The sequence below is a fragment of the Cololabis saira genome, chromosome 12 (genome assembly GCF_033807715.1).
Source record: "Cololabis saira isolate AMF1-May2022 chromosome 12, fColSai1.1, whole genome shotgun sequence".
Lineage (NCBI taxonomy): Eukaryota > Metazoa > Chordata > Actinopteri > Beloniformes > Belonidae > Cololabis > Cololabis saira.
In genome coordinates, this window is record NC_084598.1 from 8,687,936 (window position 1) to 8,707,886 (window position 19,951).

Genomic DNA, 19,951 nt, shown 5'->3' on the forward strand with positions numbered 1-19,951 from the left:
TACATTTTCACTTGAAATAAGTAGAAAAATCTGCCAATGGGACAAGATTTATCTTCTCATTACAAGCAAAAAAATCTTGTTCCACTGGCAGATTTTTCTACTTATTTTAAGTGAAAATCTACTTGAAACAGGTGAAAATTGTTGTTTTTTTCCAGTGATGAATCTTGTTTTTAGTGTAATGAGATTTTTTTGACTAAAAATGAGACATTTTAACTAGAAATAAGACAAATATTCCTGGTAAGATTTGGAGTTTTTGCAGTGCAATCCCTGTGTCTCTTCCAAGATGCTCCACAGACACTAAACACAGTTTCTCCAAATACCTGACTTGCCTTGCTTTGTCTTTGTTTTGTAAAGACCTTGTTTGAGGTTCTTTTCTACCTCCCTGCAGCAAAGTTCAAACCGCCCGCTCCCGCTAAATAAATCAAACATTTCCTTGGGAAGCAGCTTATCAGGCCGCCGTAACCAGAGTTTTCTTGTCCTCCTTGTACGCCTCATCTGTCACAGTACAGAAGTCCATTCTTGCATAACTACCAGTACTGGTATGTAATCTTTATGTGCATGTCAGCAGACTGCAGTTGCTCTTACGTCAGTGATCACTCGTAGTTTCTTGATGTAGGTGGCCTCCGTGTGCAGCAGCTCCCATATGGCCTCCTGCTGGTGGAACTGTCGCCGCGTCAGCGTCTGCACAGATCACACCGTTCACATCAATGACACCATCAAACCCATCCTCCATGCAGACTAACTGCTACTATGAAACAGCATTTACTGGCAGTTAGTCCAGCATCAGGTGGAAAACAGAAACCTGCTTTTGAGGTGTGTTTCTCAAACCACATAAAGACACACCTGAGATCTGACATATGTAGTTTTAACTTAACAGGAAGTATTCAGGCACTGCAAAAACTCAAAATCTTAACAAGAATATTTGTCTTATTTCTAGTTAAAATGTCTCATTTTTAGTCGAAAAAAGCTCATTACACTTAAAACAAGAGTCATTACCAGAAAAATAACGTATTATTTGACAATTTTCACCTGTTTCAAGTAAATTTTCACTTGAAATAAGTAGGAAAATCTGCCAGTGGGACAAGATTTATCTTCTTATTACAAACAAAAAAATGTTGTTCCACTGGCAGATTTTTCTACTTATTTTAAGAGAAAATCTACTTGAAACAGGTGAAAATTGTTGTTTTTTCCAGTGATGAGTCTTGTTTTAAGTGTAATGATATTTTTTTTTTACTAAAAATGAGACATTTTAACTAGAAATAAGACAAATATTCTTGTTAAGATTTTGAGTTTTTTAAAGGTTCATCAGAATTAACTACTTTTCTCATGATAATCAAAAACTCAAAATCTTAATAAGAATATTTGTCTTATTTCTAGTTAAAATGTCTAATTTTTAGTCAAAAAAAATCTCATTACACTTAAAACAAGACTCATCACTGGAAAAAACAACAATTTTCACCTGTTTCAAGTAGATTTTCACAAAATCTGCCAGTGGAACAAGATTTTTTTGCTTGTAATGAGAAGATAAATCTTGTCCCACTGGCAGATTTTTCTACTTATTTCAAGTGAAAATTTACTTGAAACAGGTGAATATTGTTAAATAACAAGTTATTTGTCTGGTAATGACTCTTGTTTTAAGTGTAATGAGATTTTTTGACTAAAAATGAGACATTTTAACTAGAAGTAAGACAAATATTCCTGGTAAGATTTGGAGTTTTTGCAGTGTGATGTAGTGGCACATTGGAAATCAACCTGTCATTAAAAAAACAAATCCTGCATTTAGATTAGATCAACCACTCTTTGGTAACTGTTCACATACTTAAACCATCCAAGTAACAAATGTATAGATATAAACCTGTGGACCGGTGACAATCACATGCTGCAGGGTGTTTGCTCTGCTGCTGTTAATGTGTCTAAAATTCTTTTATAAATGGCTTATAAAGATAAAAACACCAATAACATGCTGCAGATGCTCGTTTCCGCCAACGTGACCACCGAGGATGTTGGAGAGCTTTATGGCGATGGGACCGCTGACTGTTTCTCGTATGAAGGATTACAGCAGTGTTTGATGGGTGGATGGAGGTATTTACGGCTCCTCGCGGTGGCCCCACAGTAAAATGCTTTACAGGCTTTATTACGGGAATGCACACAACAATAAGTGTCACAAAGGTAAATGAACTGGGGATCAGGCGTTTACCGGGAAGTAGAACGTTATCATGCTTGGGACTACAGTAATCCCTTGTTTTTCGCGGCGGTTACATTCAATAAAACAACCCGTGATAGGTGAAATCCGCGAACTAGCAACCTTTAGTTTTTTTTTTACAATTATTATACAAGGCTTCAAATTGGATTTGAATGGGAAAAAATGAAAAATGATTATGAAAAAAAATACAATAAGTACAGTAGGACAAATTGTGACTGGCCCGTATTTCCCTGCTCTTCTGATGCTGCTGCATCCTGACTCGCTCTGTAGCGTCTTTTTCTCCTAAAGCCCACGGTAGAGGTGTGTTTTTTTGAGAGAAGAACATAGTTATGGGTCGTTGTTGTCGCTCTTTTTTCTTCTGGGCAAAAAGATTCTTATAAACCGACATGAAACCATGGATTATATCTGAGACTGTAATGAACGATTCATCAAAGGCTCCCGCGTTCTTGAGCTGCTGCTGAAGCTCATTGGCCGTTCTCAGCTTGTTGCTAAGCAACCAACGTTATTGTGAAGGAAGTGAAGAAGCGGGGAGACTGACTACGTTTACATGCAGTCAAAATTGGGGTTATTGCTAATATTCTGGTTACTGAAACATTCGGAATATTCCGTTTACATGGTAATTAATCCTTTGGGATATCTGGATCAAACCAGCGACGCACGGAGAACGTCATGATGCAATTACCGTCATTTCCGCTTCTTCTTCCTGTATCCAAATTCAAAACAAATGCTGCTTCGCGAAACGTTTCGCTCACCTTCTTGTAAATCTGGCTATCCCAGTACTTTCTACCGTCTACAAATGCAATAATGTTCATATCCTTCATTACATTTATGAAGTTATTAGTCTCCTCCTGGTCTTGCGTTTCTCCGTGTTTATAAGAACTTCCTGGACTCAAAAGACCAGGATTCCTTGTGAACAGAGCATGCGCAGAAAACAAATTCATGTTCCGTTTGATGGGGATATTCCATTGGGCGTTTACATGACCCAATATTCGGGTTTTAAAAGGAGTAACCCAGGGCTCATATTCGGGTTTTTAAAAACCGGAATATGAGCAAATTGGCCGTGCAAATTCGGGTTATTGCCAATATTCGGGTTTTAAAAGGGTTATTGATGCATGTAAACGCAGTCATGGATTATATCTGAGACTGTAATGAACGATTCATCAAAGGCTCCCGTTCTTGAGCTGCTGCTGAAGCTCATTGGCCGTTCTCAGCATTGTTGCTAAGCAACCAACGTTATTGACACAGGAAGTGCAGAAGCGGGGAGACTGTTTAGCCAATCAGAATGCAGAACACGATGCACGATCCAAATCCGTGAAGCAGCCAGACGTGAAAGGTGAACCGTGTTCTAGCCAGGGATTACTGTAATCACATAACAGAGAACGTTTGTCCATTTTGGATGAGCATTATTCTGCATCAAGGGGGAGAAAACAAACTCACAGCCCGTTATCTACAATTCTATTCTTGAATTGGTACCTCAGGGTCGTCCAGCAGCTCTCGCCAGCTGTCCTCCAGCGCCAGGTTGGTCTCCTCCTCCTCCTCCCAGGAGTCCTGGTGGAAGGACAGCTGCCGCGGCACCTTGGGCAGCCCGAACATGGTGTAGGTTTGGAGCTTGCTCTGGAGCTGCTCCAGGCGATCTCCCTCCTGAAATAAGACAAGAACCATTTACAGATCACATCCTATTAGTTTGCACAGCACGAGAGCGAAGGGACGTGTCAGGTGGGCGTAGGGCTGGAGGTGAAGGGCTTCCTCATCAGTACACACACTCTTATGGCGCTTTTCCACTAGTACCTACTCAGCCCGACTCGCCTCGGTTTGGCGCTTTTAGATAGTAGGAGTAGATACTTTTTCTGTAACTACTCCACCGAGGTTCTAAGTGGCTGAGTCGGCTGAATCTGATGTCATCACATTACAGGCCACCGATTGGTCGGGGGGTCGGAGTCAGATGTCTGAGTCAGGAGGAGGAAATCAGAGAAAGAGACTCTGACGGATTCTTGTTCATTTTATTCAACAGGCAAAAGTCTGTTTCATGATCCAACTCTGAGGTGCAGATGTTCATAAACCTGGTGCTGAGGAGAGAATTAAAAAGGGATCTAGTCGGGCGATAAGGAACGACCAGATCTACCAGGAGCTCTGTCTCTTCATAGCTGCTCACGGCTCCAGCTGACTTTTCAGCAGCACAGAGACAAACTAATAAAAAAAAAAAGCGTCGCCACTTGAAGCTTCTTTCACTCTCATTTTTTAACTTGATATTAAACACAAGCCACAGACCCAGCAGCACATTTATCATCTCCTCCAGGTTCTACATCTTTAGTATTGTTGTCTTCTTGGTTTAAATCACACAATCAAATACGTCACAGCAGCTTCACTCCAACCTCCTACTTCTGATCTGGGTATTGAAAAGAATTGAGGGCGAGGGGAGTGGAGTCGGGCTGAGTAGGTGCTAGTGTAAAAGCACCATTAGTGATCCAACAGTAGCTGCTATTCAGCTCTTTGTTCAAGCTGCCAGGCTCTATGTAGTTATGAAAATGAGCTCTGTGCACCGAGACCGGCCTAACAATAGCAGAGGGGGAGATGGGGGGGGGTGAGGGGCCGGGGCTTCTGGCCCCGGGACTATTAGAGGGACATCAGGCAGCGGATCCAGGACGACCGTGATCACATTAGGACTTCTGTGTCAGGTTTGGGGACAAAGTGGGTGACTGCAGCGTGGAGGGTGACAGAGGTGCAGGTCCAGGGGGGGCCCGGGGGGGCCGCAGGGCGCAGATACGCTGAATACAGATGACCCTGTATTGATGGGTGACTGACAGCTTGTGTGTCTACATGACATCTGTTACTGTGCAGGGCGTAACCTTAGTGGGGGAGACTCAAGCACGTGCCTGCACTTCATTAGAATCAAAGCTGATCATTATTGTGGAAAAGCCTCTCAGTTCGGGGAAAGGTTTGTCATTCAGAACTTAATTAAGCTTTAGTCAGTGAGCCTAAAAGGGTGTCTAGACTGCAAAAACAAAATCTTAACAAGAATATTTGTCTTATTTCTAGTTAAAATGTCTCATTTTTAGTAAAAAAAAATCTCATTACACTTAAAATAAGACTCATCACTGGAAAAAACAACAATTTTCACCTGTTTCAAGTAGATTTTCACTTGAAATAAGTAGAAAAATCTGCCAGTGGAACAAGATTTTTTTGCTTGTAATGAGAAGATAAATCTTGCCCCACTGGCAGATTTTTCTACTTATTTCAAGTGAATATTTACTTGAAACAGGTGAAAATTGTCAAATAAGTTATTTTTCTGGTGATGACTCTTGTTTTAAGTGTAATGAGATTTTTTTGACTAAAAATGAGACATTTTAACTAGAAATAAAGACAAATATTCCTGGTAAGATTTTGAGTTTTTGCAGTGTAGCTGCTGCTGGCCAGTCTTCTCATCTAAACCCTGGAACGGATCTTACAAAATGCTAAACTCTTAAGTTTCACTTCTTAAAACCAACACAACTTTGGAGAGAACCGCCTGAGCCCAGTTGTCCTCCCCACCTGCTCACTTCCAGATCTGCAGGGAGGAAAGTGTGTAAGCCAACAAGTCAGGAGACTCTGAGGGGAAATGACTTCACCAGGACTGGCGGGATGTGGCCCTGTGACCCCCCCCACCCCCCCCCACTGCTTCAAACTGCTGCTTTGTTTGTTTTTCAAAGCTTTCATAATACGACACACGTCTGGACAGAAAACATGCACCCTTTTAGCATCTGTAGTTTCTGATTCCAGCCAAGAGAAAGGGCCAATCCCAATACACCCCCTACTTTCTACCACTAGCCCTCAAAATGAAGCCACAGGCGTAGGGCCCTTGTAATGTTCCCTAGGGATTGGGACACCACTTGCTACGTCACTGCGTGGTTTACGTTCGGGTACGTAAGCGACTGCGTAGTTACGTTTGCACATACGTCACACCATATCAGGAAGCTGAGAGCTAAAAGCTGTTTTAATTTCAGCTGTAGCGCTGTTAATATGCCACTTTATTAAGTTTTGATATTTTTTCAGGCGTAAAAGTAATCGTTAAGATCCCCAACCTGGGCTCATTTAATCCAAATAACACCTGAGAAAAAACGTCGGCTCGGGAGCTGATTTATGATTCCGCGTTACACCAATGCAGAGCCTACGGCGTAAGGTACGGTGAACAGCGCGCGTCGCCGCGTAACCTACGGCGTAGGCTCTGCGTTGGTGTAATGCGAAACCATAAATCAGCCTTTATTCTGGTGAGATCTGAAGATACAACGCAACAATGAGCAAGTGAGTAATTATGTACATTCACTGAGTGAATATTATGAAAGTAAAATATATATTTCTCGCTAGAAATGTAATCAAAACGCATTTTTATGCAGAAACTAACTCAAAATATTGATTTTATTCACTAAAAATTAGAAATGTCCGCCATGTTTTTTTGTTTGATTCAGTCTGCAAATGATGACATAAAGCATTCTGGGAAATTTTCTTTGGCCCTCGGTTGCAAAGTCAGAATCTGAAATCCCTCGCTGTGAAGGGCTAAATTCATACACACTAGCCCTCGTTATGCCCACTAACCCTACATGCAAAGAGGAATTGGGACACCACTACCCTCACGGGAACGCGCAAAATTTAGGAGTAGGGCTGAAAAGTACGACTAGGAAGGGGATTGGGACTGGCCCAAAGTCCCCTCCTCCTCCTCCTCCTGCTCGGCGTTACCTTGCCGAAGGACCCGGCTACGGGACTGGAGCTGAACAAGACGCTGAAGCGGCTGGCGGCCCGGTTCTTCCAGCTGTCGGGCCCGGCGCCGACGGTGGGCAGGGAGCCACTCATCTGCCCCAGAGAGTCCGGCGTCGGGATGTTGGTCTCCCCCAGGAACTCTGTGATGTTCTTCCTCCGTCGCGCCTGACCCTGCGGGGCACAGAGGAAAGATGGGGTTTGCATGAGGCGCTGTTAGGGATGGGAATCGAAAACCGGTCCTTGTTGAGAACCGGTTTGTCAATTCCTTGGAATCGTTTGCCTTTTTTGCAAACGAATCCCTTATCAATTCCAGTGGGCGCGAATGGTGACGTCATTCGCGCCCAGCGGGAAAACATGGCGAGAAAGTGGCATAGCGCTCGAAAGTTTGGTTACATTTTACCAAAAAGGATGACAACAGGGCGACTTGCAATACTTGCAATGTGGACATTTCAACAAAGGTACGAAACACTAGCAACATGCAAAAGCATTTGCATACACAGCATGCAATAAGTTGCACACCATGGTTCCCCAGCCTTGGGCATCATCGAGGATCCCAAGGCTGGGGGCGTCTTAACACCTCACTGTTGACCTCAATTGTATTTTTTTGTTCAAAGATAGAAAACAGAGTTGAAGAGAATCGAAATCTTATCAATTCCCATCCCTAGGCGCTGTGGAACGGACAGAACAGAAAATGAAAGAAGTGGAGGTTTTGTTTTTGACCAGGGCATCCACGCAAACGTCCGGTGGACTGGATGCCCTTGTGATTTCCCCTTGATTCCGTTGGAAAGAGACAATGATGGAATGAGAGAAATATACAAAGACAGGATAAGCAGGAAATCGGAGGGGAATTCTGGCTGAGGATGACATCAGCAGGACCGTTAGAGCCGTCCTAACACTTGGACATAAACAGGAGAGGGAAGGCCTGCCACTTCCTCCGTGGACGCTGGTTACATCACAAGGAGCAGGCAAGAGTTTGTTCCACAAGGACAGACGGGCCGAGTCTGGCCATTGTTTGGCCGGGCCATTGTTGGGCTGTCAGCAGTCGGCCGCGCATTGCCTTGCCGCGGCCAATCTGGGTCCACTTTACGAGCCGCCGCAAAGCAAACAAACAGGGGCCGCCTCCGTATCTGAGGAAGCAGTTGTTTTCGTCGTTCCAGTTGTCAGTGTGGAGGAATCTCCTGGTGGGGAGTCGGAACCTGCATTCCTGGACACTGACACTGTTGCTGAAACGGGACGACCGAAATTCTTTCACCTATCACCCCCATGTAAACACAAACGCTCTGACTCGCACACACGAGCAGTCAAAACACTCCCAGCTAAAGATGCACACACACACACACACACACACACACCGAGCTGCTCCTAAGAATGAATTCAATAAATCATAATTGTATTTATAACATTTAATAATTAAATAAGAATTATAAGAATTAAAATCATATTATAAGACCTGGAAACAGGCATTGTGTCAAATTGGTTGAATTCACCGTACGAATTCTTACAGATTACGTTTGTAATACTGTATTTGACCCGGTCTTTGTACATTTTGACCGTATAGAAACGTAATTCTTGCCATTGAATGAGAATGAGATGTACCTGGTGTATTCTACTGCCCTAACTTTTTAACAACTTGTGCTTTTTATTACTTTACCTCAAATCTTATCATTTTATTTCATTTTATTTGTTATTTACTGTTTAATTTTGTCTTGGCGCTTTTAATGTTGATGTAAAACACTTTTAATTACCTTGTGTTGAATTGTGCTATACAAATAAACTTGCCTTGCCTAAAAGATGTCAATGACACCAGTGATCAAACCCCAACATGTCAGGAGCTGATGCCAGAGTTTTGTCCCACATTCTTTGGACTGAGACATTTTATTTTGTTGATTAATTAATAAATCAATCAAAAGCTCCACAAACTAAAACTGCAAAATTTAAAAAGAAGAAATTAATAAAAAATGAAAGCAACAGAAAAAAAATGTTGGGAAGACCACATGAACAAGCCCTCTGAATAGAAACAAAAACAACAAAACCAAACTTCAGCAGCAAATAACTTTCCTAAGCAGCTCATCATACAGTATGTTGCATGATGAAATGTAAATACAACAAAACTTTAATTTTGTTTTGTATTATGTAGATTCTTCTTTTAGGAAGAAGGTCCCCACACCATTAATGAAACTCTTCACAGGAGTAAGAACCAGATGGTAGCAGAAATACATTATAAAGTGAGAGTAGTCCTTTAAATCTCAGCCAGAAATGACCAAAATAATCTCTTTTAAAGCTCAACTGGAGTGAAAAAAGGAAACGGCTTGGAGTGAAACTGACACAGTGGGTGCAGGACGGTCTCATTTTGGGTCCAACTGGTCAAGGAGACAGACATTGGAGGTCTAACCCTAACCCTAACCCCCTACATCAGGGGTCGGCAACCCGCGGCCCTAGAGCTCTTTAGCACCGCCCTAGTGGCTCCTGGAGCTTTTTAAAAAATGTTTGACCTTTTTTTCCTTTTTTTTTCTTATTTTTTCATATTTTCTCTTTTTTCATTTTTTCTTCCTTTTTTCTTCCTTTTTCCTTTCCTTTTTAATCTCAACATTTTTTTTTAACTTTTTTCTCAAAATTTTGTTTTTTTTTCGAAATTTTAACTATTTTCTCGACATTTCGACTTTTTTCTCAAGATTGTACTTCAACATTAAGCTTGACATTTCGACTTTTTTCTCGAAATGCATAATGAAAAAAAAATCTTCCCCCAGTTATAACTAATATAGATACATGCAGCATGTGTTGCGTTCATTCTAAGGTTTATACAAGACTTTTCATTTTTTGCGGCTCCAGACATATTTGTTTTTTGTGTTTTTGGTCCAAAAACGCCTCTTTCAACATTTTGGGTTGCCAACCCCTGCCCTACAGGGTAGCACCCAGCCAACACTTTAAAGTAGTAAAAGTAGTGATGGGTATGAAAGAGCCTTTCTTCAGCAGATTAGATTTTATATGCAGAACAAATTTCTTTTGAAAAATCCAGTTGACAAAAGGACCGTTTGAGACCAGACAAGGTTCTCCACCAGCATTCACCACAAGCACACGTTTTCTCCACCCCAGTCAAAGTTGCTCACCATTGAAGCCAGAGGCATGTCAAAGGTTACAAAAACCATCCTTATCCTTCAGCCGGACTCACGCACGGCAGCGCATCCCCGAGCTCGAGCCGGCAGCTGCTCCCTCTCAGCTTCTCAGCCTCGTCTCCTTCCAACTTCCACTGGTGAGACACAAACATCCACGTCCTCCTCGTTCGTGCAAGATGCAACCGCTGTACTTTTCCCTACAAAACACCTGACGTTTCTGGGGCTGACAGTGTTCCAGCCGGGACGTGCGTCTGCGTTCCCTGTCCTGCTGTCCAAGCCGGACTCACTCAGGCAACCCGACCGGGGAACATTTCACACGGACACTGGCCTGAAGTCATAGCAACCAGGAGGATCCTGCTTCATTGTGTGGAGCAGGAAAGAGGAGGCTGATCTGAATATCTGGAGGAGGTGGAGTCAGCCGGCAGCTTTGCAGGGAGCTCCTTGATTCAAACACACATCCTGGTGCTTGTGGAGGATGATGAATGCTCGGGGAGGGTCAGACTCAACAGGCAAACAAACCAGCCTCCGCTCAGAAAAAAGGGGAGAAAAAAACCTGTTTACGGCTACTCAGGATCAGCAGAAGCTGAACAAAACCAAAGAAGACAGTGGGCTCGGCTTGTAGCCGTTGCTCTGACTTTGGGAGGAAAGCCACCGTTTTTCTTTTGAAGCGTTTGAACAATGCCAAGCTGAATGGCAGTTTTCCAAAAATAACGGCCAAACGGGAAGTCTCCTTCTTGTACTCGTTTCAGCACATTTTATCAGCTGCTTTTGCTTCTGAGATAAGAGCCAGAAAGCCAACGCCTTTTGCAGGAGCAGCAGAAAAGGTCTGACCGGGCGGGCGTCCTCTGGGGCCACTATTAGAGGATCAACAATAAAGTTATAAATAGGTAATGAAAGTTGCTGGTCAACATCAAAAACATTGAGTTTTTTTTTTTTTTTTCCCCCTGAGGTCTGCACACTACCAAATACAGGACTGTCTCAGAAAATTAGAATATTGTGATAAAGGTCTTTATTTTCTGTAATGCAATTAAAAAAACAAAAATGTCATACATTCTGGATTCATTACAAATCAACTGAAATATTGCAAGCCTTGTGTTATTTTAATATTGCTGATTATGGTTTACAGCTTAAAGCAGCACAATGTAACTTTCAGCTTTTGTTGAGTTTGGCGGCTCCTTTGGACAAAAGCGGTGGTGCTTTACCAGAAAGAACACTACGTTTCCCATGAGCACCAGCGCGTACTGCCGGAAAACTCCTGTCCCGTCGCGTGCATTTGTTTTGATAGCGAATGAAGACGGGACGGACTTTTCTGTTTCACCAAGTGAACAGACGGAACGCAAAAAAAAAGATGTTAAACTGCTGGAAAGGAACCAGAATTTACCGGGATACCTTAAACAAGGGGGGCAGGGAGCGGTATATGGAGAAAATAATCATTATTAACGGTCTGGATCCATATGAAATCACTACTAAAGAATGGAGCTCCGATGAGGATTTACTGCCGCAGTTCTGCAGAACCACCGTCTCCGGCTACCTTGTTTAGGAGTGTTTGGCAGCTGCTTTGGTAAATGTTTGACTCGCCATGTGTTTCAATAAATTTGTATAATAGTACAACATACAGTACATGTTTTGTATTACTCTTACTTCTCTTTTCTTTTTTTTGACTGCTATATTATGCTGAAGAGGCTCCGAGGCGTGAGCAATATTTTTGTTTTCCTCGTGAGATTATTTTTTTCCTCTGCAGCTACAAATAAGAGTTAATATTTTTTCCTCAACAGACTAGTTTTATCTGAAGATTGGGGTTAATCGCACCGCAGAGAGCTGTATGACATTTTTGTTTTTGTAATTGCATTACATAAAATCACAATATTCTAATTTTCTGAGACAGTCCTGTAACTGTGATACGGAGCAAACGGAGCCCCTCCACAAACATCAAGCCACTCTATTCATGTCTGGCTAAGCCATTATGTTTACAAGGTTTCCTTTGTGTGGACGGTGTAAAAACCTGTCAGTCAGAGCGGAGGGCAGAGCAGCTTGTGGGGGGAAACCAGAGGGGGCAAGTCAGGTTAATGATATCACACTGTGTGTCCACTCACAGCCTTATCTTATCCACTGTGGTTTGTAGCGCTAACCTTGGCCTGGAAAGAAGAAATCTTTAAAACAAACCAGATTACATTAAAATAAGCAGCGAGCAAGAGCAGCAGATACGGCCTCCTCCAGCTACCGCCTTTGTGCAACTGATTACACCTCTCCTTGATCAGGTAGCTTGATTAACGACGGGGAAAACAGCGTGACACTGACCCTTCCCTGAAAGCTGGGCCACACATCAACACATGAATGCATCTCGTGTGGATAACCAGGAAACGGAACCCAGAAGAAACCCCGCGATGAGCGCGTGCTGCAGGTTTCAGGGCCTCTGCACTTCTGATAATCCGATCATTCAATTCCAGGAAAACACACACTATTGTTTCATAATAAAGGGAAACTTCACTTTTCATTGATTTGTCTCTGAGCAAATCATACAATGGAGACAAAAGGCAAACAAATGCTGCTGTAATTGGAAATCGATGCCGCCTTTGTCAACTGCCAGGACACAACCAGATGCTGCATGTACTCGGCTCATCGTCATACCTGCCAACATCCAATTTTCATGTTTTCAAGAAAGGTAACGAGTACTGGAGATGAGGGGGGATGGCATCCCCCCCTGAAATAAAAACGGTCCAAATCATCCCCCCTGTAAAACTGCCATCCCCCCTTTCCATCCCTTATGTCATTTCATCAATGAATGTGGTTTTACTGCTATTTCAACATTTAGAGTCATCACCAGAAAAATAACACCAGAAAAATAACTTATTTGACCATTTTCACCTGTTTCAGGAAAATCTGCCAGTGGGACAAGATTTATCTTCTTATTACAAGCAAAAAAATCTTGTCCCACTGGCAGATTTTTCTACTTATTTCAAGTGAAAATCTACTTGAAACAGGAGAAAATTGTAGTTTTTTCCAGTGATGAGTCTTGTTTTAAGTGTAATGAGATTTTTTTTTTACTAAAATGAGACATTTTAACTAGAAATAGGACAAATATTCTTATTTTGAGTTTTTGCAGTGATCCATTTTACTTATCCTGTGAAGGACAGAGTCATATTGATAAGTTCAGAAAACTGTTTTTTATTGTTGTGTTTTGATGTATTTGATGTAAGCCCAGTGGATATTTAAAGCTTACAGAAGGCTGCATTTAACTGCTGCTATGTCATTCCTGCAGTATTTCTGCAGGTGTTTTGGTCAGCGCTATTATTTGTAATATATTATATTATTTGTAATCAGCACAAATTATCTGTCCCCATATGATAAAATCCACCATCCCCCCTGATTTTTGTTTACAACTCGAGTACTGAAGGTAACTATATGTCACCATTTTTTGTCGGCTATGACCACAACTCCCTCACCTGAGAGTCGCCGGCGGCCGGCCTTCTGTGGGGAGGCGGCGACTCGGGAATCTCAGAGTCCACGTGCAGCAGGTCCCAGCTGTGCCAGGATGTCAGGCGACCGAAACGAACCATTTTCCACAGGAAAACAGAAAATGTCCCCAAATCCCAGATTTAAACAAAAAAAAAAACCCACACTAAACCCCCCGATGAAACGGCACAGAGGAAAAGTCCCACAAGTCAGGAGAAATCCATTTCCAGGATTCTGCAGTCCAGGTAAAAGTGGAGAGCACAGTGAAGCATCCCGGTTTCTCTCCTTGTGTGGCTGATCTCCACCTGATCCTGCAGATAAAGTGTGCTGCAGGTCAACGGTCACAATCAGCAGCCATAAAGGTGTGTGTCAACCCTGCAGTAATCTCCACCTTCAACCATCAGGGAAGTTCTTTGTCTTTCCAGCTCAGACAAACACATTTGCCTTCTAAGCATGTAGCTCCTCCCAAAGCATATGGGGAATATGTGCAATAAAGCAATTATTACATAAACACTGGCAGGTAAAAACTCCCCTAGTGGGAGAAAAACCTTAAGCCAAACAGTGGCATCTAGACTTGGACTCCAGTTCTAGATCAAAACAATGACATACAGGACTGTCTCAGAAAATTAGAATATTGTGATAAAGTTCTTTATTTTCTGTAATGCAATTAAAAAAAAAAAAAAAATGTCATACATTCTGGATTCATTACAAATCAACTGAAATATTGCAAACCTTTTATTATTTTAATATTGCTGATTATGGTTTACAGTTTAAGATTAAGATTCCCAGAATATTCTAATTTTTGGAGATAGGATATTTGAGTTTTCTTAAGCTGTAAGCCATGATCAGCAATATTAAAATAATATCCAGAATCCAGAATGTATGACATTTTTGTTTTTGTAATTGCATTACAGAAAATCACAATATTAAAATTTTCTGAGACAGTCCTGTACCTGAGGGCTGTCCCATTCCAATAAGCCCCCTGTTTTCTAAATGTAGTGATAACAAATCTTATACATTTACAATCTACCTTTAATAAACAATTTAGAAGATTCTAGTTTATCTATAAATTGGAGCCGATCTCGGACACGAAATTAAGCCACACGGTCAAAGTTAAAAACCCACTCTTACTCTATTAAACTATCCGTTTTTGATAGAAACCACTCTTGTTTCAGTTCAGTTCGGCTAAACATCAGTTAAACATCAAACGGCATCAAAGAAGGTCCGTGTGACTGCTGCTGATTCAGCTTGTGTCATCTGAAATGACTGTTGATATGACGACTGTCCCCATTGTGAGCCATCACAGAGGTCAGATAGCGGGAGACCTGGCTGCAGGAGCTGCTGGAGCTGCTGGAGCTGCTGGAGCTGCTGGAGCTGCTGGAGCTGCTGGAGGTGCTGGAGGTGCGACACCCCCCCCCAGCCGTGTTGTGTAATGCAGGGAGCCAGAAACCAGTCTGTGATCCAGCGTGAGAGCACAGGACCACCGTTCCTCATTGTACAAGCTGCATTGTGCTGCATGAATACAATACAATTACAATTTCCTCTGTGCTGAAACAAAAAGTGCATGTGTGTGTTAATAGGAGGACAACGTGCCACTCCCTTCCATGTGTTGGAGGCTATAATGTATAGAGCAGGAACATATTGGGATAAACTTCCACCACATTTGACCATGATAAACAATAAAGATAGATTTAAAAAATACATTAAGAAAAGCAGTACTTAGCAAGGAAGTCCGTTTTAGTTAGTTGGTTTGGTTCTGGCTGGTTTCAACAATTTAAGGGTTGAACAATGCAAAAACTCCAAATCTTACCAAGAATATTTGTCTTATTTCTAGTTAAAATGTCTCATTTTTAGTCAAACAAATCTCATTACACTTAAAACAAGTGTCATTACCAGAAAAATAACTTATTATTTGACAATGTTCACCTGTTTCAAGTAGATTTTCACTTAAAATAAGTAGAAAAAATCTGCCAGTGGAACAAGATATTTTTGCTTGTAATGAGAAGATAAATCTTGTTGAAGTGAAAAGTGAAAATTTACTTGAAACAGTTGAAAATTGTAAAATAACAAGTTATTTTTCTGGTAATGACAGATCCAGTACACCTCGATGCAGATTGCCGTTTGAGTTTTATCTCAAATTTGAACACTGCAAAAACTCAAAATCTTAAGAATATTTGTCTTATTTCTAGTTAAAATGTCTCATTTTTAGTCAAAAAATCTCATTACACTTAAAACAAGACTCATTACCAGAAAAATAACTTGTTATTAGACAATTTTCACCTGTTTCAAGTAGATTTTCACTTGAATTAAGTGGAAAAAATCTGCCAATGGAACAAGATTTATCTTCTCATTACAAGCAAAAAAATCTTTTTTCTACGTATTTTAAGTGAAAATGTACTTGAAACCGGTGAAAATTGTCAAATAAGTTATTTTTCTGGTTAATTAATTTCATTAATGACTCTTGTTTCAAATGTAATGAGAGTTTTTGACTAAAAATGAGACATTTTAACTAGAAATAAGACAGATATTCTTGGTAAGATTTTGCAGTGAAGGCTTGGGGCGCGCTCTGCATCGTTATCTGTTCTCAGTCCTGGAGGCTTTTAGGTGCTTTTGTCAGGGACAGTATTTCCCCAGCCTTGTACTGTGACATAAGCACAACATTCCCCCGTCCAGGCGCTTGTGGAACAAAGTCCTTCCAACCCCGAGGCAGAGCCACAGCTCTCAGTTTCCTCTCGTAACAGAGGCCGTTGTTCTGTTATTTTTCACTCAATCGCCTCTTTAGCTTTTCATTTGTATTAAACATTTGAGGACAAAAAAAGAAAAAAGAACAAAGATTTGCTTCCTAATGTTCCCAAGATGTAGAAAAATCTCACGCAACAAACAGGAACTAAAGAATACTGTTTTCACTGGAAAATGAAGGGGAAAGTTTCAGGCACAAGACCAAAGACAAACCACTAAAATCACTAACCATTTACTATTTTCTACACTTATTATCTCTCAGTTAAATGCCAAATACATTTTGGAATGGACAAAATGTAGATTTTTAATCTTAATTACACAAGAGCTGTCTGATCATGGACTAAATAAACTAGTTAACTACAGGACTGTCTCAGAAAATTTGAATATTGTGATTTTCTGTAATGCAATTACAAAAACAAAAATGTCATACATTCTGGATTAGTTACAAATCAACTGAAATATTGCAAGCCTTTTATTATTTTAATATTGCTGATCATGGCTTACAGCTTAAGAAAACTCAAATATCCTATCTCAAAAAATTAGAATATTCTGGGAATCTTAAACTTAAACTGTAAGCCATAATCAGCAATATTAAAATAATAAAAGGCTTGCAATATTTCAGTTGATTTGTAATGAATCCAGAATATATGACTTTTTTTTTTTTTTTTTAAATTGCATTACAGAAAATAAAAGGACTTTATAACAATATTCTAATTTTCTGAGACAGTCCTGTAAACTAGTTAACTAAAAATGCCAATGCATTTCCGTGGAGTGGAGTTGGTCAGGCATTCCTGCAGCGAGGGAAGAGTCCGCTTTCAGGAGGCCTGAGCTCTGACACACATGTGGAAGATCCATTATCAGACATCAGCTCCTGGGAAAAGCCCAAACCCTCCCAACGGAGCATGTAACGTGAGCCTAATCACCACGATTGGTGTATCCGGATCAAACGATGTTGCTGGGCCTTCAGAGATATCACCCTGCTGCTCGTTTATTTAACCCCATTCACATGGAAGACTTGGGTGGAGGCTGCAAAGCAAACGTCACTTTTTCTGTAGAAACCGATGGTTGTGTGTTTTATGACGCGGGGAAACTGCCGGAGAGGAGGATGGATGTGCTGCACATGCGCAGCTGCAACCACACGGCTCTAGACGGCTCAGCTAATCTTTATGACGATTGTAAAAGTCTCACTTTCTGTTCTTGGGAAAACGTAACAAGAGAGGTGGGGGGGGCTGTGAGCCGAACAGTTGCATTCACATGTAGTGCCCCAACCAATGCATAAAATGTTCAAATATGTTATTTTTGCTCAAACCAGATGTCAAAGGGTGGGAAAGAATGGACCGCAAACATCTTGAGCCCTGACCCGAAGGGTTAATGACTTCACCTTGACAAATGAGTCGCAGCTCCTGCTGTGTGGATGTGAGGGTGCACGGGGGTTTCCACTTTCACATTATACATTTAGTCATATTATGTGACTGAAGTAGGTCAAAATAATCTGTAGTCACACCGACGGGCCCGGCAGATCCAGTACACCTCGATGCAGATTGCCGTTTGAGTTTTATCTCAAATTTAAACACTGCAAAAACTCAAAATCTTAAGAATATTTGTCTTATTTCTAGTTAAAATGTCTCATTTTTAGTCAAAAAATCTCATTACACTTAATTACCAGAAAAATAACTTGTTATTAGACAATTTTCACCTGTTTCAAGTAGATTTTCACTTGAATTAATTAGAAAAAATCTGCCAATGGAACAAGATTTATCTTCTTCTCATTACAAGCAAAGTGAAAATTTACTTGAAACCGGTGAAAATTGTCAAATAAGTTTTTTTTCTGGTAATGACTCTTGTTTTAAGTGTAATGAGAGTTTTTGACTAAAAATGAGACATTTTAACTAGAAATAAGACAAATATTCCTGGTAAGATTTAGAGTTTTTGCAGTGAACGGAATCAGGCAGGTCCAAAGTTGATCTTCTATCAGGGCTGTATCAATCCTGTACACTGTAGAGATTGTAAGAGTGTAAAGGGAGGGGTTATTTATGAATGGAGGACCAGGGGGTCAGCGGTGCTTCACCGGAACAATCAGCGGGACAGGAATGCATCTTTGACCAATCAGAAGAGCCGGCCAAGGTTCCCATCGTAAAGTAATCAATGCAGATCAAAGCTCTCGGCCGCCTATCACAACACTGCCAGAAGCTGTAACATTTAACATCTGTCCAAATAGTAAATGTGAAATACCCATTTCAAACCAAAAAAGCACCTCCTTATTGACAGGAGCGGATTTTACTGCTGTTCCTCTGAAGCCTGACACAAACCGCTGCCAAGCTGGAACACAAGAAGAGCTGCAAGGCCAGGATGGGTTGCCTCATTTGTTTTGAGAAAAAGTATTAATACTTTTCAAGTAGTTTGGGTTCCATGTCGGGAAATTCTTATTTCAATCAGAACAATATACAAATCTGATTTTCTGAATATTTCCACAATCAAAGGGGCACCTTTGCTGGTAGTAACCAGAACTGGAGTTGAGGGGGGATGAGAGGGGATGGCATCCCCCCCTGAAATAAAAACGCTCAAAATCATCCCCCCTGTAAAACTGCCATCCCTCCTTTCCATCCCTTATGTCATTTCATCAATGAATGTGGTTTTACTGCTATTTCAACATTTAGAGTCATCACCAGAAAAATAACACCAGAAAAATAACTTATTTGACAATTTTCACCTGTTTCAAGTAAATTTTCACTTGAAATAAGTAGAAAAATCTGCCAGTGGGACAAGATTTATCTTCTCATTACAAGCACAAAAATCTTCCACTGGCAGATTTTTCTACTTATTTCAAGTGAAAATCTACTTGAAACAGGTGAAAATTGTTGTTTTTTCCAGTGATGAGTCTTGTTTTAAGAGTAATGAGATTTTTATGACTAAAAATTAGACATTTTAACTAGAAATAAGACAAATATTCTTGTTAAGATTTTGAGTTTTGCAGTGATCCATTTTACTTATCCTGTGAAGGACAGAGTCATATTGATGAGTTCAGAAAACTGTTTTTTATTGTTGTGTTTTGATGTATTTGATGTAAGCCCAGTGGATATTTAAAGCTTACAGAAGGCTGCATTTAACTGCTGCTATGTCATTCCTGCAGTATTTCTGCAGGTGTTTTGGTCAGTGCTATTATTTGTAATATATTATATTATTTGTAATCAGCACAAATTATCTGTCCCCATATGATAAAATCCACCATCCCCCATGATTTTATTTACAACTCGAGTACTGCCTATAACCATATCATCTAATTTTACCCATCAATTATTTTTTGAATACACATCTTTTGTTCATACATTTGCATAGCATGTCCACAGTTTCCTGCCACATCTCAGAGGAGGCACTTGACCGCCACCTTGTGGACTAAACTGGGGCCACCAACTCCCTGAGTACCTTCACATTCAGGCCAATGACAAGTAGTCACCTGCTTTACACGTACTGCAATTCCTTGGCATAAATCACTGACAGAAATCACACTGGGATGTTAGAGCAAAGTAAAAAGGAGGAGAAAAAAAATCCCATTTGCAACAGATGAGAAACGTCATAACTAAAACCTCTGGCTCCTCAGCAACGTCCCGTGTTTGTGTCTCAGCTTCATGACTAAGCTCTTTGATTTACTTTCACAGACGGTAGAAAAATGGTTGAAGAAAAACCTCCACCTGTTTGCCCCTGAGCAACAGTG

General features: G+C 40.9%; 1 protein-coding gene across 1 annotated transcript in view; it reads right to left on the reverse strand.

Annotated features, from left to right (window-relative positions):
- plekhg5b (pleckstrin homology domain containing, family G (with RhoGef domain) member 5b) overlaps nucleotides 1-19,951 on the reverse strand; it is a 118,265-nt gene that overhangs the window by 13,605 nt on the left and 84,709 nt on the right. The window contains 3 exon segments of the mRNA XM_061735378.1: nucleotides 586-681; nucleotides 3,677-3,844; nucleotides 6,914-7,105. Of these exon segments, the coding sequence (XP_061591362.1) occupies nucleotides 586-681; nucleotides 3,677-3,844; nucleotides 6,914-7,105 (456 nt within the window).